Source organism: Alosa alosa, chromosome 15, assembly GCF_017589495.1.
Source record: "Alosa alosa isolate M-15738 ecotype Scorff River chromosome 15, AALO_Geno_1.1, whole genome shotgun sequence".
Taxonomy (NCBI): Eukaryota; Metazoa; Chordata; class Actinopteri; order Clupeiformes; family Clupeidae; genus Alosa; species Alosa alosa.
In genome coordinates this window covers 7,762,805-7,787,916 of record NC_063203.1, presented here as the reverse complement: position 1 = coordinate 7,787,916, position 25,112 = coordinate 7,762,805, and the positions used below count along the sequence as shown (strand labels likewise).

At 47.1% G+C, this 25,112-nt stretch overlaps 2 protein-coding genes across 2 annotated transcripts in view; one reads left to right on the top strand and one right to left on the bottom strand.

Moving 5' to 3' along the window:
• Window positions 1–16,146, bottom strand: part of LOC125308904 (acetyl-CoA carboxylase 1-like) — a 74,935-nt gene extending 58,789 nt beyond the window's left edge. The window contains 28 exon segments of the mRNA XM_048265550.1: window positions 1–82; window positions 2,003–2,121; window positions 2,320–2,409; window positions 2,634–2,747; window positions 4,581–4,694; window positions 6,322–6,417; window positions 6,420–6,448; window positions 7,637–7,725; window positions 8,005–8,105; window positions 8,345–8,533; window positions 8,897–9,043; window positions 9,191–9,325; window positions 9,570–9,720; window positions 10,205–10,432; window positions 11,085–11,188; window positions 11,430–11,580; window positions 12,001–12,164; window positions 12,275–12,436; window positions 13,124–13,294; window positions 13,548–13,757; window positions 14,059–14,169; window positions 14,304–14,410; window positions 14,515–14,613; window positions 14,724–14,805; window positions 14,905–15,014; window positions 15,301–15,439; window positions 15,648–15,780; window positions 16,078–16,146. The exon segment at window positions 1–82 is cut by the window's left edge and continues 29 nt beyond it. Of these exon segments, the coding sequence (XP_048121507.1) occupies window positions 1–82; window positions 2,003–2,121; window positions 2,320–2,409; window positions 2,634–2,747; window positions 4,581–4,694; window positions 6,322–6,417; window positions 6,420–6,448; window positions 7,637–7,725; window positions 8,005–8,105; window positions 8,345–8,533; window positions 8,897–9,043; window positions 9,191–9,325; window positions 9,570–9,720; window positions 10,205–10,432; window positions 11,085–11,188; window positions 11,430–11,580; window positions 12,001–12,164; window positions 12,275–12,436; window positions 13,124–13,294; window positions 13,548–13,757; window positions 14,059–14,169; window positions 14,304–14,410; window positions 14,515–14,613; window positions 14,724–14,805; window positions 14,905–15,014; window positions 15,301–15,439; window positions 15,648–15,780; window positions 16,078–16,133 (3,483 nt within the window). The 5' untranslated portion in view covers window positions 16,134–16,146.
• Window positions 16,147–18,558: 2,412 nt separating this feature from the next.
• brip1 (BRCA1 interacting helicase 1) overlaps window positions 18,559–25,112 on the top strand; it is a 70,710-nt gene continuing 64,156 nt past the window's right edge. Inside the window, 6 exon segments of the mRNA XM_048265551.1 lie at window positions 18,559–18,701; window positions 19,587–19,689; window positions 19,880–19,991; window positions 20,469–20,669; window positions 21,370–21,512; window positions 22,112–22,273. Coding sequence (XP_048121508.1) covers window positions 19,594–19,689; window positions 19,880–19,991; window positions 20,469–20,669; window positions 21,370–21,512; window positions 22,112–22,273 — 714 coding nt within the window. The 5' untranslated portion in view covers window positions 18,559–18,701; window positions 19,587–19,593.

The window sequence follows — 25,112 nt, the reverse complement described above, 5'->3', positions numbered from 1 at the left end:
CACCATGGCTCCGCGGCGCTGACAGGGCGGCCTGAAGGACTCCAGCACCAGGTCACTCATGCTGGCCGTGGGCAAGATCGACCTGTGAACACACACACACACACACACAAACACGCACACACACACATGCGTTCGCACTCACACAAACACGCACACACACGCACACACACACATGCGTTCGCACTCACACAAACACACACACACACGCACACGCGCACACACACGCACATGCGTTCGCGCACACACACACACGCGCACACACGCGCACACACACACAATAGTTTGGAAAGAATTTTTGAAGGGCATAAAAGAAGGTCTCCTTCAACTTCCCACTGGGAGGTTACACTCAATAACAACAGCAATCACACTCAAAATCAGGAATTTCACCACTTTTGTCACGAGAAAAGACAACTCAACCCAAACCGCATTCTTCACACAATGTCCGATGCAGCACTTTGAAGGCACATTCCTTATTGATCCGTGGCAGAAAATGTGGAATGTGGAAATTAAAACTCAATATAAAAGAAAAGCCTCACAACTGCTCCCTGTCCACATTCAGCAGTTCAAGGTGAAGGACAACACCAGCATATGAATTTGAACTGACTGACATACGGCACTGAAAAAGTGCCATCAGAAAGTAGGAGAAATACAGTCAAGTCCACTGCTTGTATACTGAGGAGCCTTCTTACTATTGACAGTATCAGACATCAGGGCATCAAATGAGTGATGCATGCCTTTCCAGCAGACAAGCCTATATTGTGTTTTAACCAAATGGCAGGCAAGCCTATATTGTGTTTTAACCAAATGGCTAACTTCAAAGACAGTGAAAAAAGCTGTTTATCCTGTGACTGAAAAAGAGAAGAAAAATAAACAACTACAAACCAGTCAAAAGAACGGAACTAACTACCACAGACAAACAGTCGATCTGTGATGGGTGTGGAGCTATAAGGAAGACCGGGGGGTACTGTGGAAAACAATCATTTAAGAAAATCATGTCTCTTCATTCTGCGATGAACAATGCAAACGGGAGAGTAATGAAAATAAGGGGTCTGTGATGACCAATCTTGGACAAGAGAAAGCCATTATCTGTCAATACCTCTCGGGCGCCATTCAAAGTGGTACGCATGGCTGGAACAACACAGTGATTTACAGTCCAATTTCCATGAGCCTCTATATCCATTTCAATCAAGTCCCCAATATTAACACAGCACAATAATTTCTTCTGCTTTATTACGAATGCCACTTTTTTCAGTTGCATAAATCACACTTGAAAAGCGGTAATAATTCGGTGCTAGAAATCAAGCATATTTTTATGTGAGGGGAAAAAAAATTACAACTCCGACTAATCGCTGTGTAAATCTTTCGCTATTCCTTGCGCAGTGGCAGATAATAGGACTGATGGAAGTTTCTCTTAACTGTGCTGGTGGGCTCAAACAATTTCTTTTAGTGGCACACCTGCTGATACTGCATTAAAAAAGAAATCAACTTATATTAATGAGCTCCCATCAGCATAATACTGCCATCTAACAGTCAATTTAAGAAAGCCTCTATTTTTTATTTATTTATTTAAGTGCCAATTCATTAACCATTTGAGAGATTCTGAGGAGAGCAATGGTAATAGCAGTGATTTGCGAGCGTTTTAGTGTGTCCTGGAACAATTTTAGTCGTACTGCGCATTCGACACAACATTATAAAGGCTAAATGCTTCCACAAATTTGGCTGAACTGTTTCAAAGTAGAAAAAAATGACAATTTTACAATGAGGAATGGACACACTGAAGGCCCTGGAATGTAACAGGAATGCTACAACACAAATCTTACCGAAAGATTAACTACTTCATGTTTGCCTCTGTTTTTAATAAAACTATTTGATTTTTGGCAGTTTCTTGATAGTTTAATAATTTGGTGGTGTGTTTGTCTGTTAGCTTTGGTAATATCTGGGTGATAACATTGGGTTTTGCGTCAGTACTGAATTTGTGGCGGAGCTGTTTGTGTGGCCATACCTGTTGGGGTGTGTGCTAGGCAGCATTAGCTGGAACTGCACGATGCAGGTGCCATCATCTTCCTGCTTGTGCTGGATACAGTTGAGCTCATAGGCAATGTAAGCCCTGCGGACATACACCTGCGTATGGGAGGGGGAAACAGCCCAGCATTAGGCCAGCAGGGGAATGGACACAGCACAAATAACACACTTTCGAAACAAAAAGCATTAAGCAATGATGGTCCATTTTATGGGCGAAGTTAACTTTGAAACTACAGGAAGCGTGTGCCATAGATGCCTGCAATATGCCAGAAAAGGAGGCTGATGTGAAACACTCACCTCTAAGGCTGCCATTCTCACCACTTGATAGCTGTGGTAGAAGAAATTGGGGAGCACATCGAATATGGAGGTCTCTGACAGAATCAGTTTCTGGGAGAGAAGAGGAGCAATGTTTTCATTTAACATGGTGTTTAGGGGTGTGTGTGTGTGTGTGTGTGTGTGGGGGGGGGGGGGGGGTAGTGAGTGAGTCTGGGAACTGCCCAAATGGGCTTGAAATTGCGAGAGAAATAGAGCAACTGAAATTGGCCATAAAAATGAGGTGCGGGAGAGAGTGGGGGCATCAGCCTCTGGGCCCCTTCATTAGGCCAGGTTACCTGCAGGTTCTCAATGCAGAACTGGTGTCCGTACATGTCGATCGCCGACAGGAAGATGGACTCCACCTGGTTGTGCCGGAGCTCGTAGGAGGGCAAGTGCGAGGCAATCAGCACCTAGGCAATGAGAGGAGCGGCGGGGGAGTTACATTTGCCAGCCGCGTTTGTTTGCTGTTTGATATGCATCATAAATTCGGCAGCCAATCCGCCGAACAGCATGACGCTCGCGACAAAACTCTCTCCTCTCCTCGACCCGGCGAGCGATCGCTCACCGCAGCTGCCAGCGCGCACGCACCTGTTAAGGCCCCGAGCGCGTGCGTCACTCCAAACGCAGCGAGGACGCGCTCGGAGAAGGATGGACGAGGATGACCTGCAGCCTTCAGCAAAAAACCTCTCTTTTTTTTTACCCCCTCCGTTCTCACAACAAGCTTGTGCGAGGCTTTGAAAACAGGAGCAGTTGGAGACCTCCAATTAGCCACCAATTACACCAGGGCACAGACATGCGTGCAAACACACACACACACACACATATCCTTTCAAACATACAAACACATACAGAGACACCTTTCTTGTGTTATTACACATGCCGCCATTACTTACAAGCAGTGTGCCGCTTCAATTAGCAGCAATTAACACGAGCCATAGAGCACCTGCATTCTGTTCAGTCATTAGTGTGTGTGTGTGTGTGTATGTGTGTGTGTGTGTGTGTGTGTGTGTGTGTTTGGACCGACTGGGGCGTGAGCGAGAGAGTGGGGTGTGTGCTGCGAGAAAACGCCTCCGGTCCTGTCTGCCCCAAGCGTGGCCCGGCCCAGCATGGCAGCAGGAATGCAGTTGGAGGGTGGGGGTGTGTGGGGTGTGTGGGGTGTGTGTGTGTGGTGGGGGTTGTGTTTATGTGTTTTGCCTCTCTTATCTACAAGCTAATAATCACTCTCGCTTTTGTCTGTAAATGCCGCCGAAGTCTTCAGGAAAAGGGCACACGAGATAGGGGAGGGAGGGAAGTGTGTGTGTGTGTGTGTGTGTGTGTGTGTGTGTGTGTGTGTGAGTGAGTGAGTGAGACAGAGAGAGAAGGTGGGAGACCAGATGAAAGAAACAGCTGTATACAAATGACAAGCGCGTAGCCCACTGCCTCCTGCTGGGAGGGCTCCGTGCGGTCAGTGCACAGCTTCAAAGCGGGCCGGCCCAGAACCCACAAAGAGCACCCTGCCTCTGTTTCTAGTGCGCACACACACACACACACACACACACACACACACACACACACACACACACACAATAATGCAGACATATATAATCTCACAGTCTTGTGCACACATTAACACAACATACTTACTTCTATACAACAAACACAAATTATTATACTCACTTATGTGCAGCACACACACACACGCACGCACACGCACGCACTCACACGCACATGCACACACACGCACGCACGCACTCACTCACACGCACACGCACACACATAGAGAGCAAGAGGGAGAGGGACAAACAATACCACAAACAACAACAGACCACAATCACAGTAAAACATGCATAAACATAAAACACTTGCTCAATGAAGGGCTCACACACACACACACACACACACACACACACACACACACACGCACACACGCACACACACACACGCAGTAGGTCTACACACCAATACACACCACACTGACAATCACATACCACATTCACTCACACACTCACATACACACACAGACACATTTTGGCCTGCAGTATGCTGCAATGCGCAGCAGAGAGCCTGGGGCTGAAGCCAGAGGAGCTACATCAGGTGACACAGCTAGTAGCCAACACTGCCCACACGGAGCTGAGGACATAGACCTCTCACTACATCACACCACTAGAGAGGGAGGGAGAGAGGGAGGGAAGACATGGGCAGAAAAAGAAAGAAAGAAAGCCTAGAGTAAAAAAAAAAATGCAAGAGGTCACACACACACACACCTGTCGTGAGCGCAGGGCCACTTTGGCATTGATGGTCTTGCTGAGTTGTGTGAGTTCCGTCAGGATGGCCACCAGCTCATCGGTCAGTATGGGGTCTCTGCCACAGAGCTGGTCCTACACACACACACACACACCCACACACACACACACACACACACACACCAGACAGAAAGAGAGCGAGAGAGAGAATAAAAACAAATACATCAATCTCATGTACATCTACTGTATCTCCTTTCCAAAGCAGGTGAGACTTGATATTCAGTAGGCCTAGTCATGAAGGATATGAAAATCAAATGAATGTAGGACTCATTTTGATAATTTGCACGAGATTATTGTAGACAGTGTTGTTGTAATTTGTCAGGAGGCTTTGAGTGCTTTGAGTGGATCTCATTAAAATGGCATGTATGCTCTCTCTCAGACAAGACTGTCTAATAGTGACAGACATGTCAGCGGGGCTTGTCCAATGAGCATGCTCCTCAAGCAAAACAAGAGAAGACAATCAATGTCTCATATGATGTGTTTGGGACTTTGGATGGTAAAAAGGAGCCCCCAGGTCCTCTCTCAGGAGGGGGGCATGAATGGACGGCCAGAAGGGGTAGGGGGGTGGTGGTCAGAAGAAGGAGGGAGCTGGTGAAACTGGAGGTGTGAGGGGTTCATTTCGGCAGGTGGCCATTTTGGAGCTGATGTCCTCACTTGGGGCAGATCATGGGGCTGATGGAGGTGTGTGTCGATGCAAGGAAGAAAGAAGGGGGATGGTATGGGGGAAATAGTGTATGTGAGCGTGTAAGTGTGTGTGTGCATTTGAGAGTGTGTGTGTGTGTGCGTGTGTATGGTGGGGTGGGGGGGTCCGAGTGTTACCAGGAGAAGGCATCGCACCTTCACGACACCCCATAGTAATTACACACTTGAGTGGCTGGACTGTGAAGGAAATTGAAGGCCTGAGCTGGGGAGCCCAGCTGCCTCGCTCTCCCTCCCCATCAGCGAGGCTGTGATTGAGACTGCCCCCACCAACACACACACACAAACACACACACACACACACACACACACACCCCACCCCCCCATACACAGACCCACACACACACACACACCCCTTCAATCCTCAGAGGAAATGGCGCTTTGTGTCGCGGTAATGAGATTCTCACACACCCGGCCTTATTTACCATCTCAGAGAGGGAGTGGAGTAGGGGGGGGCTCAGAGAAGAGGAGAGGGAGCCGTACACCGCCAACTTTACTTCTCAATTACCACCACTGCTATGTGGACGTGGCCAGAGAGAGAGAGAGAGAGAAAGAAAGAGAGAGAGAGAGAGAGAGAGAGAGAGAGAGAGAGAGAGAGAGAGAGAGAGAGAGAGAGAGAGAGAGAGAGAGAGAGAGAGAGAAAGGAGGAGGGGGGGAGGGGTCCTGCACATGCGAAAGGTGGCCAGACTGTACCAAATTCTATTTGGGCCCAGTGACAGTGTATTTGTGTATGGGGGTGACAAATGATATAGCTCACACTGTGTTTTTCTCACAAATACACACATACACACACTCTCTCACACACACAGATGCACTTGTTTACCCTTTCCCCCCTCCCCCACTGGAAAAGTGTGTTTTGTGACTGTATGTGTGTTTGCTGTGACTCTGTGTGTTTGTGAGCTGCGGCGGCGATGTGCGCAGGCGGCGCGGCGCAAGGCGCGGCGCGGTGTGCGCAGCATGCCTGGCGGTGTAAGGTGACTGTGGCGCCGGGGCCTATACTCACGATGAGCATGGTGACCAGCAGGTTCTTCTTGGCCACCTGCGCGTGGGAGAAGATGAGGTTGAGCACCTTGGCCAGGTCACCCTTGTTCTCCTCCCGCGTAGCGTGAACACGCACTTGTCGTAGTTGCCTGGGGGACGGGGCACAATTAAACACACGCCAGCCGCAAGGTACCTGGAACCAGCCCGCAGGGTCACAAGAGGCTCTAACAAACAGGGCCGGGGTGGAGGGAGGATGGGCTACGCAATGTGTGTGTGTGTGTGTGTGTGTGTGTGTATAGGGGGGGGACACTGGCAGAAAACACCTTGGCCAGAGCTGTGAGTGGCAGACGGCTGGTGGGGTGTGTGTGTGTGTGTGGAGGGGGCAGATGATTAAGAAGTTAGTCTGAGCGGTGTGCAAAACAAAGCGTGGCTATGACCTCAATTTACATTCAGACGCCACAGCAGCACCCAGCCACTGCAGTGAAGACGAGAGAGAGGTGGAGACAGACAGACAGACAGAGAGAGCGAGAGAGAGAGAGAGAGAGAGAGAGAGAAAGAAAGAGAGAGATAGGGAGCAAAAGGGCGACAGTGAGAGTGAAGAGAAGAGTGGGTGAGAGAGAGAGAGAAAGGAGGAAGAGAGATAAGGAGAGAGTAAGAGAGAGACAGCAGCAAAAAACAACCAACCGTGATTCCGCGCATCCCTGTCACCCTATGTTCTACACTAGCCTTGGGAGCTCAGACAGGTGATGTGATGTGGCGGACAGACAGACTCTCTCAGCTGTCTTCACGCGCCACCATTTTGAAATGCACAGTTTAATGAGTGTAGTCCGGGAAGGGGGGGGCACACCAAATTATATAGCCTGCCTTTTAAAAATAGTTGTTCCCCTCAACAAATAAAAGAGCACTTTGACGAAGGGATGTCAGCCGGCTATACATCAGCACCACTTCCAATTGCGGGACTGCAGTTATTGTTGTTTGTGGTGGCGGTGGAGACGGAATTACCTCGATTATGTGCAAAAAAGTCAATTAAATTAACTGTGAAAGGCTATTTATTTTAACCTGAGGATACATTTTTTTTTCTGCCTCTCTCTCTCTTGGAAATCAGAGTGAAAAACAGAACGCCACAAATATTGGCAGGAGAACAAAGAAAGGGCAGATCAGGAAGGAGACAGCTGCATCACACTGCCATCATGTGGTCAAGTACCAGAACTGCAGTTTGGCACAACCACAGGAAAAGATTAGAGATCAACTTGCCAGTACCCCTCAATTCCCAAGTATAGTGTGGTATGTATTATATTTCATCAGGACTTACAGTATGTCTGTTGAGAAGCACTCACCATTCTGAAACTTGACCTCCACACTCAGGTACTGCCTTAGAAGGTCCATAACCACTGCTTTCATGTGCCCACGGATCCCACTGCGATATCTGAACACACACACTTTATTTGGTTACATACTTCTAGTACGGTGAGTTAATCCCTCACTTCTTTTCATCCACAAGACTAACACCTCCCATCAAGTTAGGCAACATCCCATAGTGCATGGCCACAATATGCACTATATTACAGTGTTATGTCTGCATATTACAAGTCACAGTAGCATCGCATGCTAGCGGCGTGTGAACCGTTTGCGACGTGTGGGAAATAGGTGTGTGTGGGTGGGTGTGTGTAGTGTATGTGAGGGTGGGAAAGGCATTTTCACTCACTTCTGCACCAGCTGTACAATGCTCTGTGTGTTCATGAAGAAGACCTCGCGCTCGGACTTCCTGTTCAGGGTGGCAGCGTGGCTGTCAAGAATATTGGCGATCTGCACGAGGAGGTGATACACGTAAGCAAGTAAATAAATAAATAAACAAATAAATAAATAATAAATACGCAATCGTCGGAGTGGCAGGGGTGAACATGCAATTTCGCTTAGTCAACACCATTAAATATCTAGCCTGGTGGAGAGATGGGATTGTGTTTGTGTGTGTGTGTGTGTGTGTGTGTGTGTGTGTGTGTGTGTGGTGTGTGTGTGTGTGTGTAGGGGTTTGTTAGTGGGCGCACCTGCTGGCTGGGGAATTGGCAGAGGACAGAGGTGATGTTGCTGGCGTACTGCGCCAACTCCCTGCGTATGGCCTTCTCCACGGCGGGGGGCACGCGGCCCGACACGCTGGTCATGATGTCCTGCAGCTCCAGCAGCGGGAGCGAGGGGTCGCGCAGCAGCCGCATCAGACGCTCCACCCACTCACGCAGCTGCACACACACACACACACACACACACACACACACAAAACACACATCACCCATACATATATAGCACATACATACGTTTCATTCCCAAGATACACACACATATAGATCACACACACACACACACACACACACACACACACACACACACACACAACACAAACAAATATAAACACCCACACAAACAAATAAGTCAACACATTCAAGAAAAAGATGTGTGGCTACTGGCTACACAATAGATTGTTGCTTCAAATGTTCAATACCAACCATTACCTTGCAAAGCTCTACTAAAAAACACATAACTCTTCAGAATAGATCACTCTGTGACCCGTCTGTGTGTGTGTGTGTGTGTGTGTGTACACTCACCCTGATGCTGAAGAAAGGCTCGGGCAGGCAGAAGCCGTTCATGATGTGGGAGAGGTGGTCTAGCGTATGGTGGAAGACCCGGTGCAGCTTCTCCCCCTGCAGGGCTGCCGACTGGATCTGAGGGAGAGTCCCCGTGAAGAGCTCCGCCTGGGGGACACACAGACACCAGACCAGGGCCACAAGGGCATGAGAGATACAGCCTGACACACACACACTGACACACACACACACAGCAACACTTCCACAAACACACACACACACACATATAAATAGATGCATAATGCCAGCTTTTACCCGTTGAACCCGGCTGGGGTCGTCCAGTTGCAGTCGGGCGATGATACAGCCCGGCTCCAGCACGGCGCCAGCTCGTTTGACATAGTAGATGTGGCCGGGGTCAGTAGTGTTCAGGGACATGACCATCTTCATCACCTGGGCCGATAATCACACACAAATGATTAAGTGGGTGGAACACAGAACAATGCGTCCATACAAACATATTCACACAACCATGTAAACAAACAGAAAACACAAAACACTGTCACACAGAGAGGAAATATAACACAGGGACTCAAGGACCATAAACCACACACACAGACACACAGACACACACAATGAACACACAATGTGAAACACACCTGCACACACTGACACATAGCCCCCCCCCTGCCCTCACCTCGATCTCAGCGTAGCACTGTCCAGTGTTGATGTGGCCTCCATCCTCCACCATGTACTTGCAGAGTTTCCCAGCGGAGGGCGAGCGCAGCAGCGTCGGGTCATTCTCCTTCTCGAACACACACGTCTTGTTATCAATGGTGATGCGGTACCTGCGGAGACAGGGGAGTGGGACCCACGGCAGGGGCCGGCTGCTCAGAGACTTGTGTCGCTCAGCTTGGCAGGTATACAGAATATATATGTGTGCTTTCACTCTGATTTCAGGTCAGTCAGAGAACCACCAAACACACACACACACACACACACACACACACACACACACACACACACACACACACACACACACACACGCTGTAATCCTGTTAAGCACTTGGGCCAGCGTGAATCAAAGGGATGCTATATCAGCTGGAGTCTATCAAACATATCAAACATTCCAAATAGAATGGATAACCTTTTTCCAAAAAAAACTGTTAACCTATTTTGGGACATGGAAAAAAAAAAAAAATTTCTTGCTGTTTTTGATTTGTGGTTGCTGTGGTGCATACTGTACCTGTCCACTTCCTCCTTCATGTAGGTGTGTGTGTGTGTGTGTATTCCTTTCCTACTTGTCTCATCCCACTCAGTGAACTGACTGACCTGTCCACCTCTTCCTTCATGTAGGTGGTGTAGCTGGACCCGTCGTAGGAGAGCAGCAGGCCTCCGTCACTAAGCCGGTGCACGTCCACCTCGGAGCACGAGCCGTTCATCAGCACCACGTAGGAGCTGGACGACTGGCGCGTCACCTTCAGCACATACTTGGAGCCCTCGTAGATCAGCTCCACGTCCACTGTGTTCAACAGCGTGTGTGCGGGCAGAACCTGACCCCTAAGGACACAGTACGAGAGAGGGAGGAACACGCACACGCACACACACAAACACACACATAAAGATGCACACACACGTACTTACGCACACACACACACACACACACACACACACACACACACACACACACACACACACATAAGGATGCACACATGTGCACATGCACACACACACACATACACACACACACACACACACACAATGACAAACACACACACAAAAGCAAAAATATAAACAGTCAGCCTTAGCAAATATATATGCATTTATGCATTTAGGCACTCACATAAACACTCATTATGAACCTCTCTGAAATTGACTGGCAATTACATTAAAACATACATAATAACATACACAGCATAATGAACTGCACTGCAGCTATGCATCTGAAACAATAATAGGCCAAAGCATATTTCCATATTTTAAAGTGCTGGGCATTACAGGCCGATTGCCCGTCTCTTCATTCCCCTGCTAACAAGGTGGTTCAAGAGGGCAATTCACAAAATACATGCAAATAAACTCAAATGTTCCCAAATGTTCACATTAATGTAGAACCCTTCTCTGAGAAACAATCTTGCTCCTTGGGAAATAGGGGAGTGAAATAATCGTTCCATTTCAATCAGGACCAGTGTTGGTTAAATCAGGCCCAGCGTACCTTTCCAGTGAATGTAGGAAGGCCGAGACGCTGTTCTTCAGGCTGGAGTCAGCCACGTGGAGCGCCCCACTCACCACGCCCAGCATGGTGTCAGGACGCTCAGCCTGCGCGCACACACACACACACACACACACACACACACACACACACACACAGGGTTAGGAGTTATACTTTATGGCAAAGGCTTGACAAGGCATTAAGCACTTTGAATTACCAGATGTGTATGAATTCTGTTATATAAATAAGCATAGTTTTATTAGGCAAAGTCTGGTATGTGACACACACACACGCACACAAACATGCACACTTAATAGTGATTCAATTGATGAATTGTATTGTGTTCACCTGCATCTTCTCAGAGATGAGCCTGTCCAGCCAGCCCGTGTCTATTCGATTGTGCTGGAAGCTGTCAGTCTCCAGTAGTTTGATGAGGTATTCCACAGTAGTTCGGAAGTCTCCACGGATAGATAGCTCCTTCAGAGCCACCACCATGTTCCTGACAAGGACATACAACAGCCAAGATAAGTCTGTGACAAACAATCCAGAGGGTCTTGAATATGGTCAACACTAAGAGGAACCTTTTCTGATATATCATTTGTGCGACACTGGAATCGCTGGGTATTGTAAATGTGCATGGTGCCATATCTGTCCATAAATTAAAAACAATACTAATGTGAATGTGCACATCTGTTTGAAGTGAATATTTGTGTCTCACATTTTCTCACAACTTCCCATGATTATGTGTATTTATGTAGGGATGTCAGTATTTGAATAGAATTGAATGAAATAAAATTCAGAAATAGAAAGTATTTGAATAGAATTGAATGAATGAAATATAATTTCTTATGTTGCAAATGGTTATCCAAATCATCTATGGACAGCGGTGGTACTGTAGATGTTGTTATGTTGTACTTACGAGATGGCCTCTTCTCGATTCTCTCCCCAGGAGAAGCAGTGGCCGAACTGCGAGTCAGCAAACTCATGCAGCCCCCCAGTGGCCGCCACACTGAAGTAGCCCCACACGTTCTTACTGCTGCGGAAGTTCAGCTCCTGGACCGTCCCTGAGCTGGGCTTGAACCCCTTCAACAGACACACAAAAAAGCCATTGAAGCACCTCCAGGACTGCAAGATAAAAGAAAGGACTTTGAGGAAGACGAGCATCCTGGGATCCTGGAGGTCATCCCACTCACCTCGTCTGGGTTCTCGCTGGTGATGCGAGTGGCAATGACATGGCCACGGGGACAGGGTAGCGAGGACAAGCCTTCAAAGTCGACGGGCGAGTCTCCCCAAGGCTGTGCCCCGTACATCATGCGGATGTCCTTGATTCGATTCAGGGGAATGCCCATGGCAATCTGCTCATCACAAAGAACAAACAACATGGTCACTGTGATCCATGCCTCCTCTCAAAGTAGCCTTCTAGATTACAATGACATTTGCAGGCTGGTGTAGGGCCTGTTGACGGGAGATCACAGAGGCAGAACACCGGCATCGCTGCCGCTGAAACAGCATTCAGGCATTTGGAAATGAGGTTTACTTTCCCCTCCAGCATGTTAATGTTGTTAATCCTGGGATTAAGGGAACACTTTCAAGGTGCAATTACATCACCGAGTATGGGAAAGGATCAGCGGCATAATAATAGATTTAGCATGGCTCTTCAGTATAATCCTGTCATATTCATTATCAGACCAGGTGGTCCAAATGCTATGCCATCTAATTAAAAAAAGCATGATGCATCAGGGCTATAAGGACAATAACAAATAAGGATTCTTCAAGGACTGACTATGGACGAATCCACATGGCACGGTCACATGGCACCGACGTGTCACACTGTTTCCCGTCCTGTCACCCGTGCCTTCCAGCCTTTGGGTTACCGTGACAACCAACCTGCCAGTGTGATGCCGTGGACATTGCTTCTCAGGGGAAACAGTGGTACCAGATGCTCGTTTAGACCGCCCTTCCTCCACATTACCCCTGCACGCTAAATATTTGCCTCCCGCAGCACGAGAGAGAGAGAGAGAGAGAGGGGGGTAAGCACTTGCCTGAAGCTGGGCAGCGGGCAAGTTGACATCGGCGACCATCTCGGTGCAGGGGTGCTCCACCTGCAGGCGGGGGTTGAGCTCCAGGAAGTGAAAGCTGCCGTCTTGGCCGTAGAGGTACTCCACTGTGCCTGCACTTACGTACCCCACCATCTTGGCCAATGTCACAGCACACTGAGAGACAAAGCAAATGCCACAGTATTCCAACAAACATTCAGAAAAAAAATGAGAAGCTCTATTGTAGATTCAACAGACTGAGGCCCTCCAAGAACATAGAGACAAGTCCTACACATGTAACCATTTGTTTTGTTAACTTTTCTTCCAAAACGAAGGGGTAAGCCCTTGTTTTGTTACAATGTTTTCACTGTGAAGATCCAGTACAAGGTTCAACTGACAGATGGATGAGTAAAGCAGGCCCATACTGTACCTTCTCCATTTGTTCAAAAACATCTGATGTAGCGATGGTGGCCGGAGCCTCCTCTATGATCTTCTGGTGTCGCCGTTGCACAGAGCAGTCACGGCCGAAGAGCGAGATGGCGTTGCCATACTGATCTGCCAAAAGCTGCACCTCCAGATGGCGAGACTGTTTGGCCAACTGCATGACAAAGATGGGCGAACCAGGGACCTCGGTCTGGACCTAAGTGTGTGACAAGTAAAACATGGACACAAGGACAGCCAACTCCTTTGGCAAATGTCACAGCTCAAGCATACAATTGAGATGCAACGCACGTGATTTACCATCAATCATCGGTACTTGATTTCTAATGTAATGTATTAGCAACAAATGTGTATCAACTAAAATGAAGGTGTTTTTGACCCATATTTCACAGTAATATACACATGGCAAAAGTCAGGGTTGGGGTTATCGACACCATAATACAACCACTACAAGACTCCACTTCAGATGTGATTTGCTCAGCCAGGAGGACAATCCATACCTGTCTGTAGAGGTTAGGGAAGTCCTCGGCACTGTTGACCTTGCGGATACCCTTGCCTCCACCCCCTTCGGACGCCTTCACCATAACAGGGTAGCCGACTTTCTCTGCTGCCTTAGGGAGTCAAGAAACAGGAATGACAAAACCGTTCTGTCCAGGTGTTCTGTTATGACAGGTTGATTCGTAGAAACAACGACACACAAACAATGTGTCTGGTTACATATTGTAAGCAACTGTTCTAACTTTACCTTCAAGCCTTCTTCCACGTCCGGGACACATGCCTGCTCATAGAGATCAGACGGCACAGTGATGACCTTGTTCTTCTGGTCACTCTCCGACCACTCCACGGTTAAACCTATGATTGGAATGGCGGGTTGGGATAAACAGTAAGTATGTGGTAAACCAGAATACCAAATCACAGCTAGTGTGTCTACAAGCTTTTTCGAGGTGTAGTCAAACCTGTTCCACTCCATGGGAGAGTCGGGATGCCAGCAGTCTGTGCCACTATGGATGAAGCAATCTTATCTCCCAGTGCCCACATGGCCTGACTGGGAGGACCTGAATGAGAGCAGGAAGTGCCATTAGTGTCGTTTAAAAAGGATCCCCATAGCTTATACGGGAAGACAAGCTGTCTGCGCAGACACGAAAGTGCTATGTGTATATCTCACCCATGAAGGCAATGTCATTCTTGCTGAGCAGCTCTGGAAGTTTAGGATTCTCGGAGGCGTGACCCCAGCCAGCCCATACAGCCTAGGGAAACACACAGAGCACACACTGTTCACTGAGGACCAAACAAAACAGCAACATATTATGGATGTTTCTAGCGGCTTCAGTGTACTAGACTTTTACCTGGACTGGTATACGCTTCGCTATGTCCAAAATGAGCTCCACATTGGCATAATTATTATTATTGGCCCCTCCAGGCACGGGCACATAGTGGTCAGCCATCCTGATGTATTCTGCAAACAAGCAAATCTGACAGTGAGAATTCATGCACAAAAAAAAAAAAACTGTCTTCTTTATTTACAAGTAATGTTCAACATATAACCAATCAAAACTTTTACGGCAAACTTTCTAACACAAAATCATATTAATAAAAAAGAAGAGGATTGGAATGTTGATCAGAACTGACTGATGTAACCATATATCGATCCCTATTCACACTAGTTTGAAAGAGACCTCCAAGGTGAGGCGACACTATCTGCAAGACATGATACTGCTTCTTTCACCCTCTCATGTCCTCACCAGCGTTAGCCTTCAGATCCTCCGGGGTAACCATGACAACAAATCGGATGGCACGCTCATTCCGGAACATTTCATAGGACCATCGACGGATTGAACGCATGCACTTCACGGCCGCAATCCCATTGTTGGCAATGAGCACCTGAAATTGCCGTGTGAGCAGAAATCAATAGCAAGGTTTAGCATCTGGTTATCTAACCACATCAGCTGCCAACAAACTGCAGACAAAGTTGAAAGAGAGAAAAAAGAACCATAAGGCACAGAATGCTAAAGTGACCTCATTCCTTAGGTGCCCATACGGCACTATTGTCTCTCTCTCTCACTCCGTCTGTGTCTTGCCCTGGCCTTGCCTTTTCAATGACTTTGTTGCCTCCAAAGCGTGTGACAAACTCGGCGGGAGAGGCCACCGTGAAGTCTCTTTGCAGGTCCATGCGCTGGCGGTCTCTGCCCAGCTTGACCAGATGCAGACCTGTCATGCCTTGCCTAGGGAGAGTGAGCACAAACCCATTTAGCAGATTTACACACTCACACTCACACTCACACACACACACATACACACTGAAAGAAAGTAATGGCCATTCTGTTTAGGGGTCATTAGCACCAGTCAAACGTTGATTGTTAGTATGGGTGTAAGTAGCAATACACAGATTGATCAAACTGAAAATTAAGAAACATTTACAGACCCATTACAAATTTTGGATTCAATCCAATAACAATTTCAATCCATGTGTTTTTTTAGAGCAGTCAGAAAAGTTTGATATGTTACACTCTTTAATTTACCATTCTGAGGAGTCATAGAAAGGATCAGAAAATGGATTTGCCTCTTGTGCCTCCATTTCAACATCAACATTTCACAAGCATGTCCGAGAGAAACTTACAACCACCGAAACCCTCCCTTCACCAAGGCTTGCTTCACACCCCTCCTTCCCGGCTCAAGAGCCAGTGAGCATGCAGAGATTTGAGGAGGAGGAGGGCTCCCCCACATCTCTAAGAGGGGTGGAACTCAAATCACTTCTCCTGTTTGGCCAGATGCCTTGACTATCCCGAGAAGCATTGCATTGCATTATGGTACAAAGACAGGGCAGGTAACCTGGTAAGCGAGTAAGACCAGATTGCCAGGTCAATGCAGACGATGACGTGAGGCTGCAATAAGTAGGAACTTGCTTAAAATCTTTTTTTTTTAACCCATGCTGAACAAATGTACTTTCTCACTCGTGAGTGAGTGGGACACCGTGTGTGAGTGGATCTATCTATTCAGGTCAGGAGGCCAACAGGAACTGTATCACCACATCTTAGCTACTTGCATCAGTTATAAATGCAAAATCCCAATATACCCCAATAATCAATCAATAAAGTATCTATCTAGTTAAATATTTTGCTTCTGCAGATAATTGGTGGTGATAATGTTTTGTAACAGATAGGCCAATGAAAAGTATAGATTCAAGGATGAGGTGAATACAAACATAGGCCTACTCTATAATATTTATAATTAAAAGTACATTAGGGAAAAAACATAGGCAAAATTATAGGGAGCTCAAGTAACATTAAACCACTCATAATAATTAAAGAAGAAAAAACTACATATACACACACACACACACACCTTGAGTTTGGTAACGGCCACTCAGTGGTATCAAAGCCAAGTTCAGACAAACTGTCAGAGCTGTTTGAGGAGGATGGTGTCGGAGACAAGGACCTTTCTCTCATGTCCATCAGCAGGTCTGCTGGGCCTATGCTCTCGTCCTTAAGTACTTCCCCTGAAAGGACACACTGAGGATCCACTGAGGACCCCTCCCCGCTCACTTGATCTGTCATTGCTGGAGAGAGATCGGTCATTGCTGAACAACGCAGACAGGAAAGAAGGTTATTGCGTTACTCACAGATCTGACGGCAACGACACTTGGTAAAAATGGTGGTGGAGTAAATTCACATTCTCTTCAGAGCAGAACTGGCAGGAGAAAAGACTATATCTCCCTAGTTTCCCTTGGTGTAATGTTTAATAATTGCACCATAATGGTTTCACAAACCAGCTGACCATGACCCTGTCTGGAACTGGCAGCACTAAGAGATTGTGTGTGTTAAAGTGCAAGTCATGCATTCACAGAGCTAGAAACAGCCAACACTGTTACACTATCAAACATTGTTACACTTTCACAAACACTGATGATGAATCCATAATTGCTTACAAGTGAAACATCAAACTAAAGGCACTCAGAGAACGTATATCCAAACATAACAAATTGTAGGCTACAATAATTTGTGGACTGCCTTCAAAAGGTAAGGGGTGGCTACCCCAGTAAACAATATCAGTCACATTTAAGGAACATTTACTCCGAAACTTTTAGGTTTTCGGGCGTATGTATCATAGAAACGTCGATCACGTAGGCCTACTTGCCTATGAACCTCTTTAATTACAAGGACTGTCTTGCTACAGTAGGCCTACATCAATTCCAAGCGAATCGTGGGACAGAAAAAAAACTGGCAAACTATGACCGTCTGTTCTGAAATGTGTCTAGCCCTGTGGTGTCATAGTTCGCCGTTAAAGAAAGTGGTAGGCTAATTGTTCCATGGCCCCCGTATTCAAAGGCAAGGCGGTTTTAGGTCGTAGTTGTTGGGAAGTATGTAGGCAACCTCCATGCATGTAACCAACGCATGCGAGAGACAAGCCACGAGAGATTAGGATTTTACGAAAACTTTGCGAACATTCTTGCTACATACTGCAGCCAGACGCACAGTGCCATCATGTAGGCTACAGTGGGTGGTATCTTTTGGACCTTGACCCTCCTACAGCCTCTTGGGAAAGCTCGACTTGTATACTGATTGGGCAATAATAGGGTCTGGTACAACGTGTCAAACCTTTCCTGGGGAGATGTGTCTTCTTCCTCGGACTCTGTCCTCTGCTCAGCTGATGGAAGGAAGCAATATTCAGAATCAGATATTCCGTTTATATAGTAGGCCTACCTATGTGTAAATTGATGTGACTTAGTCTTAGGTATGCCAACTACATTGTGTAAACTTGAAGGGGTATTTAAATAAGTCGGCTTGTAATTCGTATTGCCCGCATTTAGTTGCCCACGCCTGATTGATTTTTACTAATACTAACACTATAAAGGCAGCCATTCTATTTTGCTTTGCACCAGATCAACTGTATTAGATCGATCAAATAAAATAGATCAAAGATCTAAGTTAATATTAAGGCTGGTCCTAATTGGTGGGATATTTCCTCACGCTTACATTACGTGCACTCCGATTGGTTCACGCATTTTCCTAGCAAGGCGGGAATTTGTGTTGGTAAACTAGGCAGTAGACATAGGAGCATGTAACCAAAACCGCGGACAATGATGGCGTTTTTATGGTGTTATATCATATAAGCTTCCTTCATTCTTCCCTTCACATATACAAAGGTAAACAGACTGTCGAGCGCGACTGTGTGTATATTTCAAAGCAATCAGCTTCAATTCGTAGCCGTAGTGACGTTTGCCAGCGTTACCTACCTAGCTTAGCCTATTAGCTAATTCCAGCAACATAATTTAGGAGCTATCTAATATCATGTAACGTTAGCTAAATTGTCTCGGTAGCACGAGCTTAACTTAGGTGTAAAGACAGCAGATGAACTTACCCAGAATTGATGTCTAATAAGTCATTTACGTTATCAGCTTTTAATCTCCTATTTAGATGGTCTTTTGGTTAGTTTTCCTAACGTTATCTAGATATTTTGCTCTCTGACATATGACAATTTAACACCATCTTGGTCCTACCTCATTCGCTAACTACAGCTAAATAATAGCCTGGAAAACCCAGACGAACTTTGGACAAGGCTAGCTAAATAACTGAAATATCCTGACATTACCATGCCCAGGCATGTTCAGCTGGTGCTTCAGACCGGCCAGAAATAACTTTTAAGATTACTGACAAGGCATGCCCCTATTTGACCTACTGAATGTCTAAAGTCTGACGTTAGGTAATGTCATCCTTGTGCCAACTGAGACAGACACAAGCTATGTCAGCTGCAACAAAACAGACTCACTGTAACGTTTCAACGTTCACTTCATGACTACCATCATGTATATACCAAAACATCTTCCCAAGTTTTGGGGGGCTATCTTGTTCCCTCGTTAGTACCCCATTGGTTCCCCTGAATACGGGATGAAATGTTCCCAAAATATAAAGTATCTTCCAGGTTTGTTGTGAAGAAATAAATTACCAATGCTGAAATACCCAGAGGGGAAAATGTACAGTATTGTACACAATTTCAGTTTGTAATCTTTACAAGGTGATTTCTTTGTCAGGGCAATCATGGCCACTTCTTCAGCTGTGGAGTACACCATAGGCGGGGTGAAGATTAATTTCCCCTGCAAGGCCTATCCGTCCCAGCTGGCCATGATGAACTCGGTGAGTGTACTAAAGTGCAATAAGCATCACCTATTCATATGCAGAGCTGTCAAACACTTTAGAATGCAGTCAAGGTAAAGTATGGACAATCACTTCAGTAGTCTGAATAGCGTCACCTCTAGCGTGTCCAGCTTCTCTGCGTGACTACCACCATTTCTATTGATTGTGCACTGATTGACTCTCTTTGCAGATTGTCCGTGGTCTGAACCATGGACAGCACTGTCTCCTGGAGAGCCCGACAGGGAGTGGGAAGAGCCTGGCACTGCTGTGCTCTGCGCTTGCCTGGCAGCAGGTGCAGTATGGTAGGCATCACTCACCCACACACCAGCAGCTTCAAGTGCTGCTCAGTGGATTCTGTTGGCTTTTTAGACACTTAAGTGGTTACGGTATTTAGGAAGCTTCCTTTAAACCAACACTTTGCCACAATCTGCTTGTTTTTGAGGACCTAACCACACCTGTCGTTACAGCTAGCCGTACAAGTTATGCACTATAGGTAGGTCTGTTAGTCCAGGATGGAATATCCGGCCCTGATGTAAGAAGAAGCCTTCACAGCCTGACATTGCTAATTTAATCAAATGATGTCAGCTATCATCTTAACAAAATATTATCAGTGCTAGTTGGGCAGGTGGAGTTTCAAATAAATTATCAACAGGTTGCATTATTAGTAGTTTGCTTTATTATATGAAATGTCCTTTTATTTACATCTCTAGTCCTGTGTTGTTCGGTATAATGTTAATTAGCTCTGTATAATGTTAATGTTGTGTGTCGCGTGTCCACAGCAAAGGTGGAGAAGATCAGTGGAAGCCCCTCTGATGGCTGTAAGAAGCCAGACGTTACCACACCTTGCCAGTGTGCCTGTCATAGCAGGTCAGCCAGGACCACCACTCCCACCAACACATCGCCAACGAACCAGGTTATAGTGGACCTCACAGGCCCAGACACAGAAGCAGCTGCATGTAGTTCGCATTCAGCAGGGAAAGGTACTGTGCCCAAATGATGTGGAAGTTGAAAGAGATGCTTGATGCGCTGTAAGTCAATAAGTCTGTTTCAATGCAGTTTACAGGGTTCCCACGGGTCATGGAATTTCTGGAATATCAGGGAATTTTTGAAAGTCTATTCCAGACATGGAAAGCCAGGGAATTGTATAATTTTTAGGGACAAGTCATGAAATATCAAGGAATTGTTGTAGCAGTTTGAAATTCACTTGCAAAAGTACATGAATACAAATTGCATTTCCACGCAGAATTGGTGTGTATCTGGTGATTAGCTTTACTGCTTGCTTGGGTATTTTTGGTTAGCCCAACTTTGTTTATTCAATGGAAAAATTCCATTTATACATTTCCTGTTCTAAAAAAAAAGTAAAAGATTCTTCAACGCTACATGGTTGCTCTGAAATCTTTGGTCAGTGTATTGTACCATTCATTATATCGTAGGTCATGATAAAAAAATTTTATTTATATTATTTATATAAAAAAATTTTGTCAGGGAAAGTCATGGAATGTTGCATTTGAATTAGAGTGGGAACTCTGAATTTAGTGCTAATGAGGCTGCTTCATTTGATACAGTGCTTTGTTTTTAAGATAGTGGTTAGATTCATATGTTGTTGAGGTTCTTGTTCAGGTGAGCATGATCTAATTACTGGTAATTACCAACTGCATGGTTCCATTCATTGTCTTTTAGAGAAGGAACACCAGGCCAAGAGTGCGTCGCTCGCCTCCAAGCTCTCTGGCAAGTTGCAAGATTCCCTTAACACCAGTCTGGACAAGGATGATGACTTCCAGGCTGATAAGAAACGCCTTCGCACTCCGCCTATAGACCAGAGGGTAAGAAGTGCACCATGTATGTGCACCCACAGCACTTTTCACATCATACTGTGCTCTACTTTGTGTTGGCTGCTAGTACTGCTAGTCACTGTCATGAGGTGAGCTTCTCCACAAATGAGGACTGCTGATTGCCATGTGATCAGGCTATAATTGACATCCCTTAGTCCTTCAGTGTGTGTGGGCTCTGCACATTCTGTAGAGTGAAATTACAACAGGAAATGTAGCAAGCCGACGCAGTAGTCTGATTATATTTACTCGGAACAATACGGTTTTTAATAATCATTTTGTTAGTGATTGATCAGTCATTCACAATTTGAAATTATTCTTGTTAGTTGCACTGCGGGTACAATATAAATTCATTATGTTGTTTTGACAGCTGATGGTGGCATATTTAATGAAAATAGAAGTTGTGTGCTACACATCCAAAAGCTAAATAACCTACCAAACATTTCATGAAAGTGTTGAATGCATGTTCCATAAAATGTATGCCTTTCCTAATCAGCCATCATAAAATAACTAACAATGTCAATGACATGCATATCTGTAAATGTCCTTCAGTAGCCCTTGTATCCTCAGTCCCTTCCCCTGTTTGCTTACAGAGCAGTAAGCGGAGGTGTCTGGACCACGACGCGGCACGCGGGGTGGTCTTCATCAATGACGATGATGAGGCAGCGAGGCCTGTCCCCAGGGCCCAGAGCTGGACCATGGAGCTGAGCTCTCAAGCTCGAGCACAGGGGGCCCTGCCCTCTCCAGAGTGCTGCGTGAGTACGCTGGCCATTAGAGTGGAGATGTAGAAAAAAGGGTAGAGGTTGAATAGTTCTCTAAATACGGGGATTTATTATATTTAACAATACTGCATTGTTGATAGCTAACTTATTATCAGCATTGCATGCATTGCCAATTACACACCACTGATTATTTTGGCTTGGATTGAGTCTTTGTGAAATACAATTTTTGTCCAGTAGATGGCAGCAGAGTCCACACATTCTCTTTCATTTCTCCCATTGGGGAATTGTATGATGTATGTGCTAGATAACAGAAAATATGTAGAATATTGTATGTATGTAGAACTTGATGCCATGTCCATAAGTTCAAAATGGTAAGTTTGCTTTTAGCAAACCTAGGACTTTCCTAAGGTACTAAGAAACTTGGTGGGGCAGAAAGGCTTCTAATTAAAGGCATTTGAGGCCTCTCATTAATCTGCTGCAGAATGTTTGAGTGATCCAGAGCTTTGTGCATCTAAGCTCGCCGAGACGGCAGCAATGGCAACAGCTCGTCATATCATACCTGTGGAAACGGAGGCCGAGCCTCCCCCCGCCGTGATCCCTATCACGTCGCGCGAGGGCCCGGGGCTCAATCAGACGCGCTGTAACAAACACCCCAGGTATGGCGGGGAGGCCGCGCTGAAAGGAATCTGTGTCAATGTGCTCACCCCATCACACTGGAGAACATATTGCTTACAACGGCCACAAAAGGAGCCGGCAGTGACTAGTGTTACACGTTCCTGGGGATTGGCAGACTGTTACAAAAAGGGGGGTGGGGCTTAGTAGGCTGGGTGGGGAGGAGTGGAGAATGGGGGGTGAGCTTTACTGGCTGTGGAGAGGTGGTGGAAAGAGAGAGAGAGAGAAGAGAAAGGGAACGAGGGAGAGATAGAAGGTGAGAGAGACAGAGAGAGAGAGTGAGATGGAGAGCGGCAAGGCCTCGGGTTTCACTCTCTCACCCGACACCGCGCCTCCCTCCCGCCGAGTGCTGACTGACATCTTCAATGGGCCCTTTGAAGCGAGCTCCAGTTTAATTAAGAGGTTTGCCTTGCTTCGCAGTGATCTGTGAAAGCCCGGGATAAATATTGAATGGAACTTCACCCACTGGTGACTGCGCTCAGGGGGACAAACAGGTGCACTATGGGATGGAGAGGGGGTGGGTTGCGAGGGTGGTAGTGGGAATGGAGAGGGGTCTCCGGGGGCAACCATGGAAGAAAAGTGGAGAGGCTACTCTGTCCATTTGCACCCCCTACCTCCCCCCCTCCTCGGGAAGCTCATTCAGCAGGTAGAGGAGTTAGGAGGTGAGCCGTGGTCCAGCTGCGACAGTGTGAGATTTCACTCGCTCTCTGTCGCGTCCCAGTGACCGGTGCCAGGCTTTCAGAGGCCTCTCTCTCCACACCCACACACACACCTCTCTCGCCTGCCCACCCCGGCCGCTGAAAGCCAAGCCCTTTGTTTTGGCGCTGAGACTCGAGAAGCCACTCGCCCGCCCTCGGCCCCCCTGCGCCGTGCGACCGGAGCCGGCTCGCGGCGGTGGCGCTGGTGACGGCTCGGCCGGTGCAACCCAACACAGGTCCTGCTCTCTCTACACCTCGGCTGTGTGAAAACCGCGTTTCTCACAGCCACACTGGCACTCTCGGCCGTCAGGAGGGCCTGTGTGTGTGTGTGTGTGTGTGTGTGTGTGTGTGTGTGCGCGCGCCCCCCCAGACAAGCTGGAGGGAAACACTGATCCCACTGTGCACCCTCTCCAGAGAGAGGAGAGCGAGTATAAGAGGGAGAGAGACCCTGGCATAGGTCCTATCCGTCTAGATATCTAGGTGCATCTATACCTTTTAAGAGTAAACTAATATGGAGGCCGCCTTTAAGATGTCTAGAAGACGTGGATGGGTGGTGCGCTGGCAGGTCCCGTTCAGTGCCACTGCCCCCCTGCATTCAGCATGGCGGCCTGACACGTCAAGGCTGACACTCCCGCACAAAGCCCTCCACTGTTGGCCCCTTATGAAATATGATTGCTGCTGCCGCTGCTGGACGCGATGTGGAGTTAGTGAGGTAGAGGAGGAGGAGGAGGGCGAAATAATGCCGCGGTCAGTGGCAGATGTGTCTGGGGTGATGGGGCCGGCCAGGAGCGTCCGTTATCTGCATTCCAGGGGTGTCTCCCTGGCCACATTCGGGCGCGAAGCGAAGGGCGGCCCGGGGCAACGGTGGCAGGGAGGCAGCAGCGTGAAAAGCCTTGTGTCAGCTGTTTCCTGCAGCACCGCTGACAAGGGCCCCCATTCACAAGTCGAGCCGTTCTCTCCCCATCATCACCCTGCAGCTCCGCTCCGCTCCCCCCCCCCCCCTCCCACCTCTCCGATGAATAAGTAATTATTCGCCACAGAAGGCAGGATATTTGGACCGGGCTATTTAATGTGGCAGCACTAGGTAAGATGATCCATCTTTCTCTTTTCTTTTTTTTTTTTTTCTTTTCTTTTTTCTTCAGGTCGGGGTTGCATGGAGTTGGGGTGTGGGTGCGTAACTCGTAACTCTCCACAGAGGCCGTAACCCTAATCGCTCTCTCTTTTCTTTCTCTCTCACACATACACACACACACACTCTCTCTCCTCCTCCCTCTCTCCTCCTCTCTCTTTTCCCTTCAGTGCCTTCTGTTTATTTGGCAAATCAGCCAAATGGTCTTTATCCTGCAGCTTAGGGACATCTCTCGGGAGACAAAAAGGACAAAAAACAAAGGAAGTGAGAGTGAAAGCGAGCGATTCCATTCAGCTTCCATTCTTATCACGCATTGTAATATTTACTGGCAAACATCGGCTGGTTCGGGTAACCAGAGCCCCCATCCTCAGCG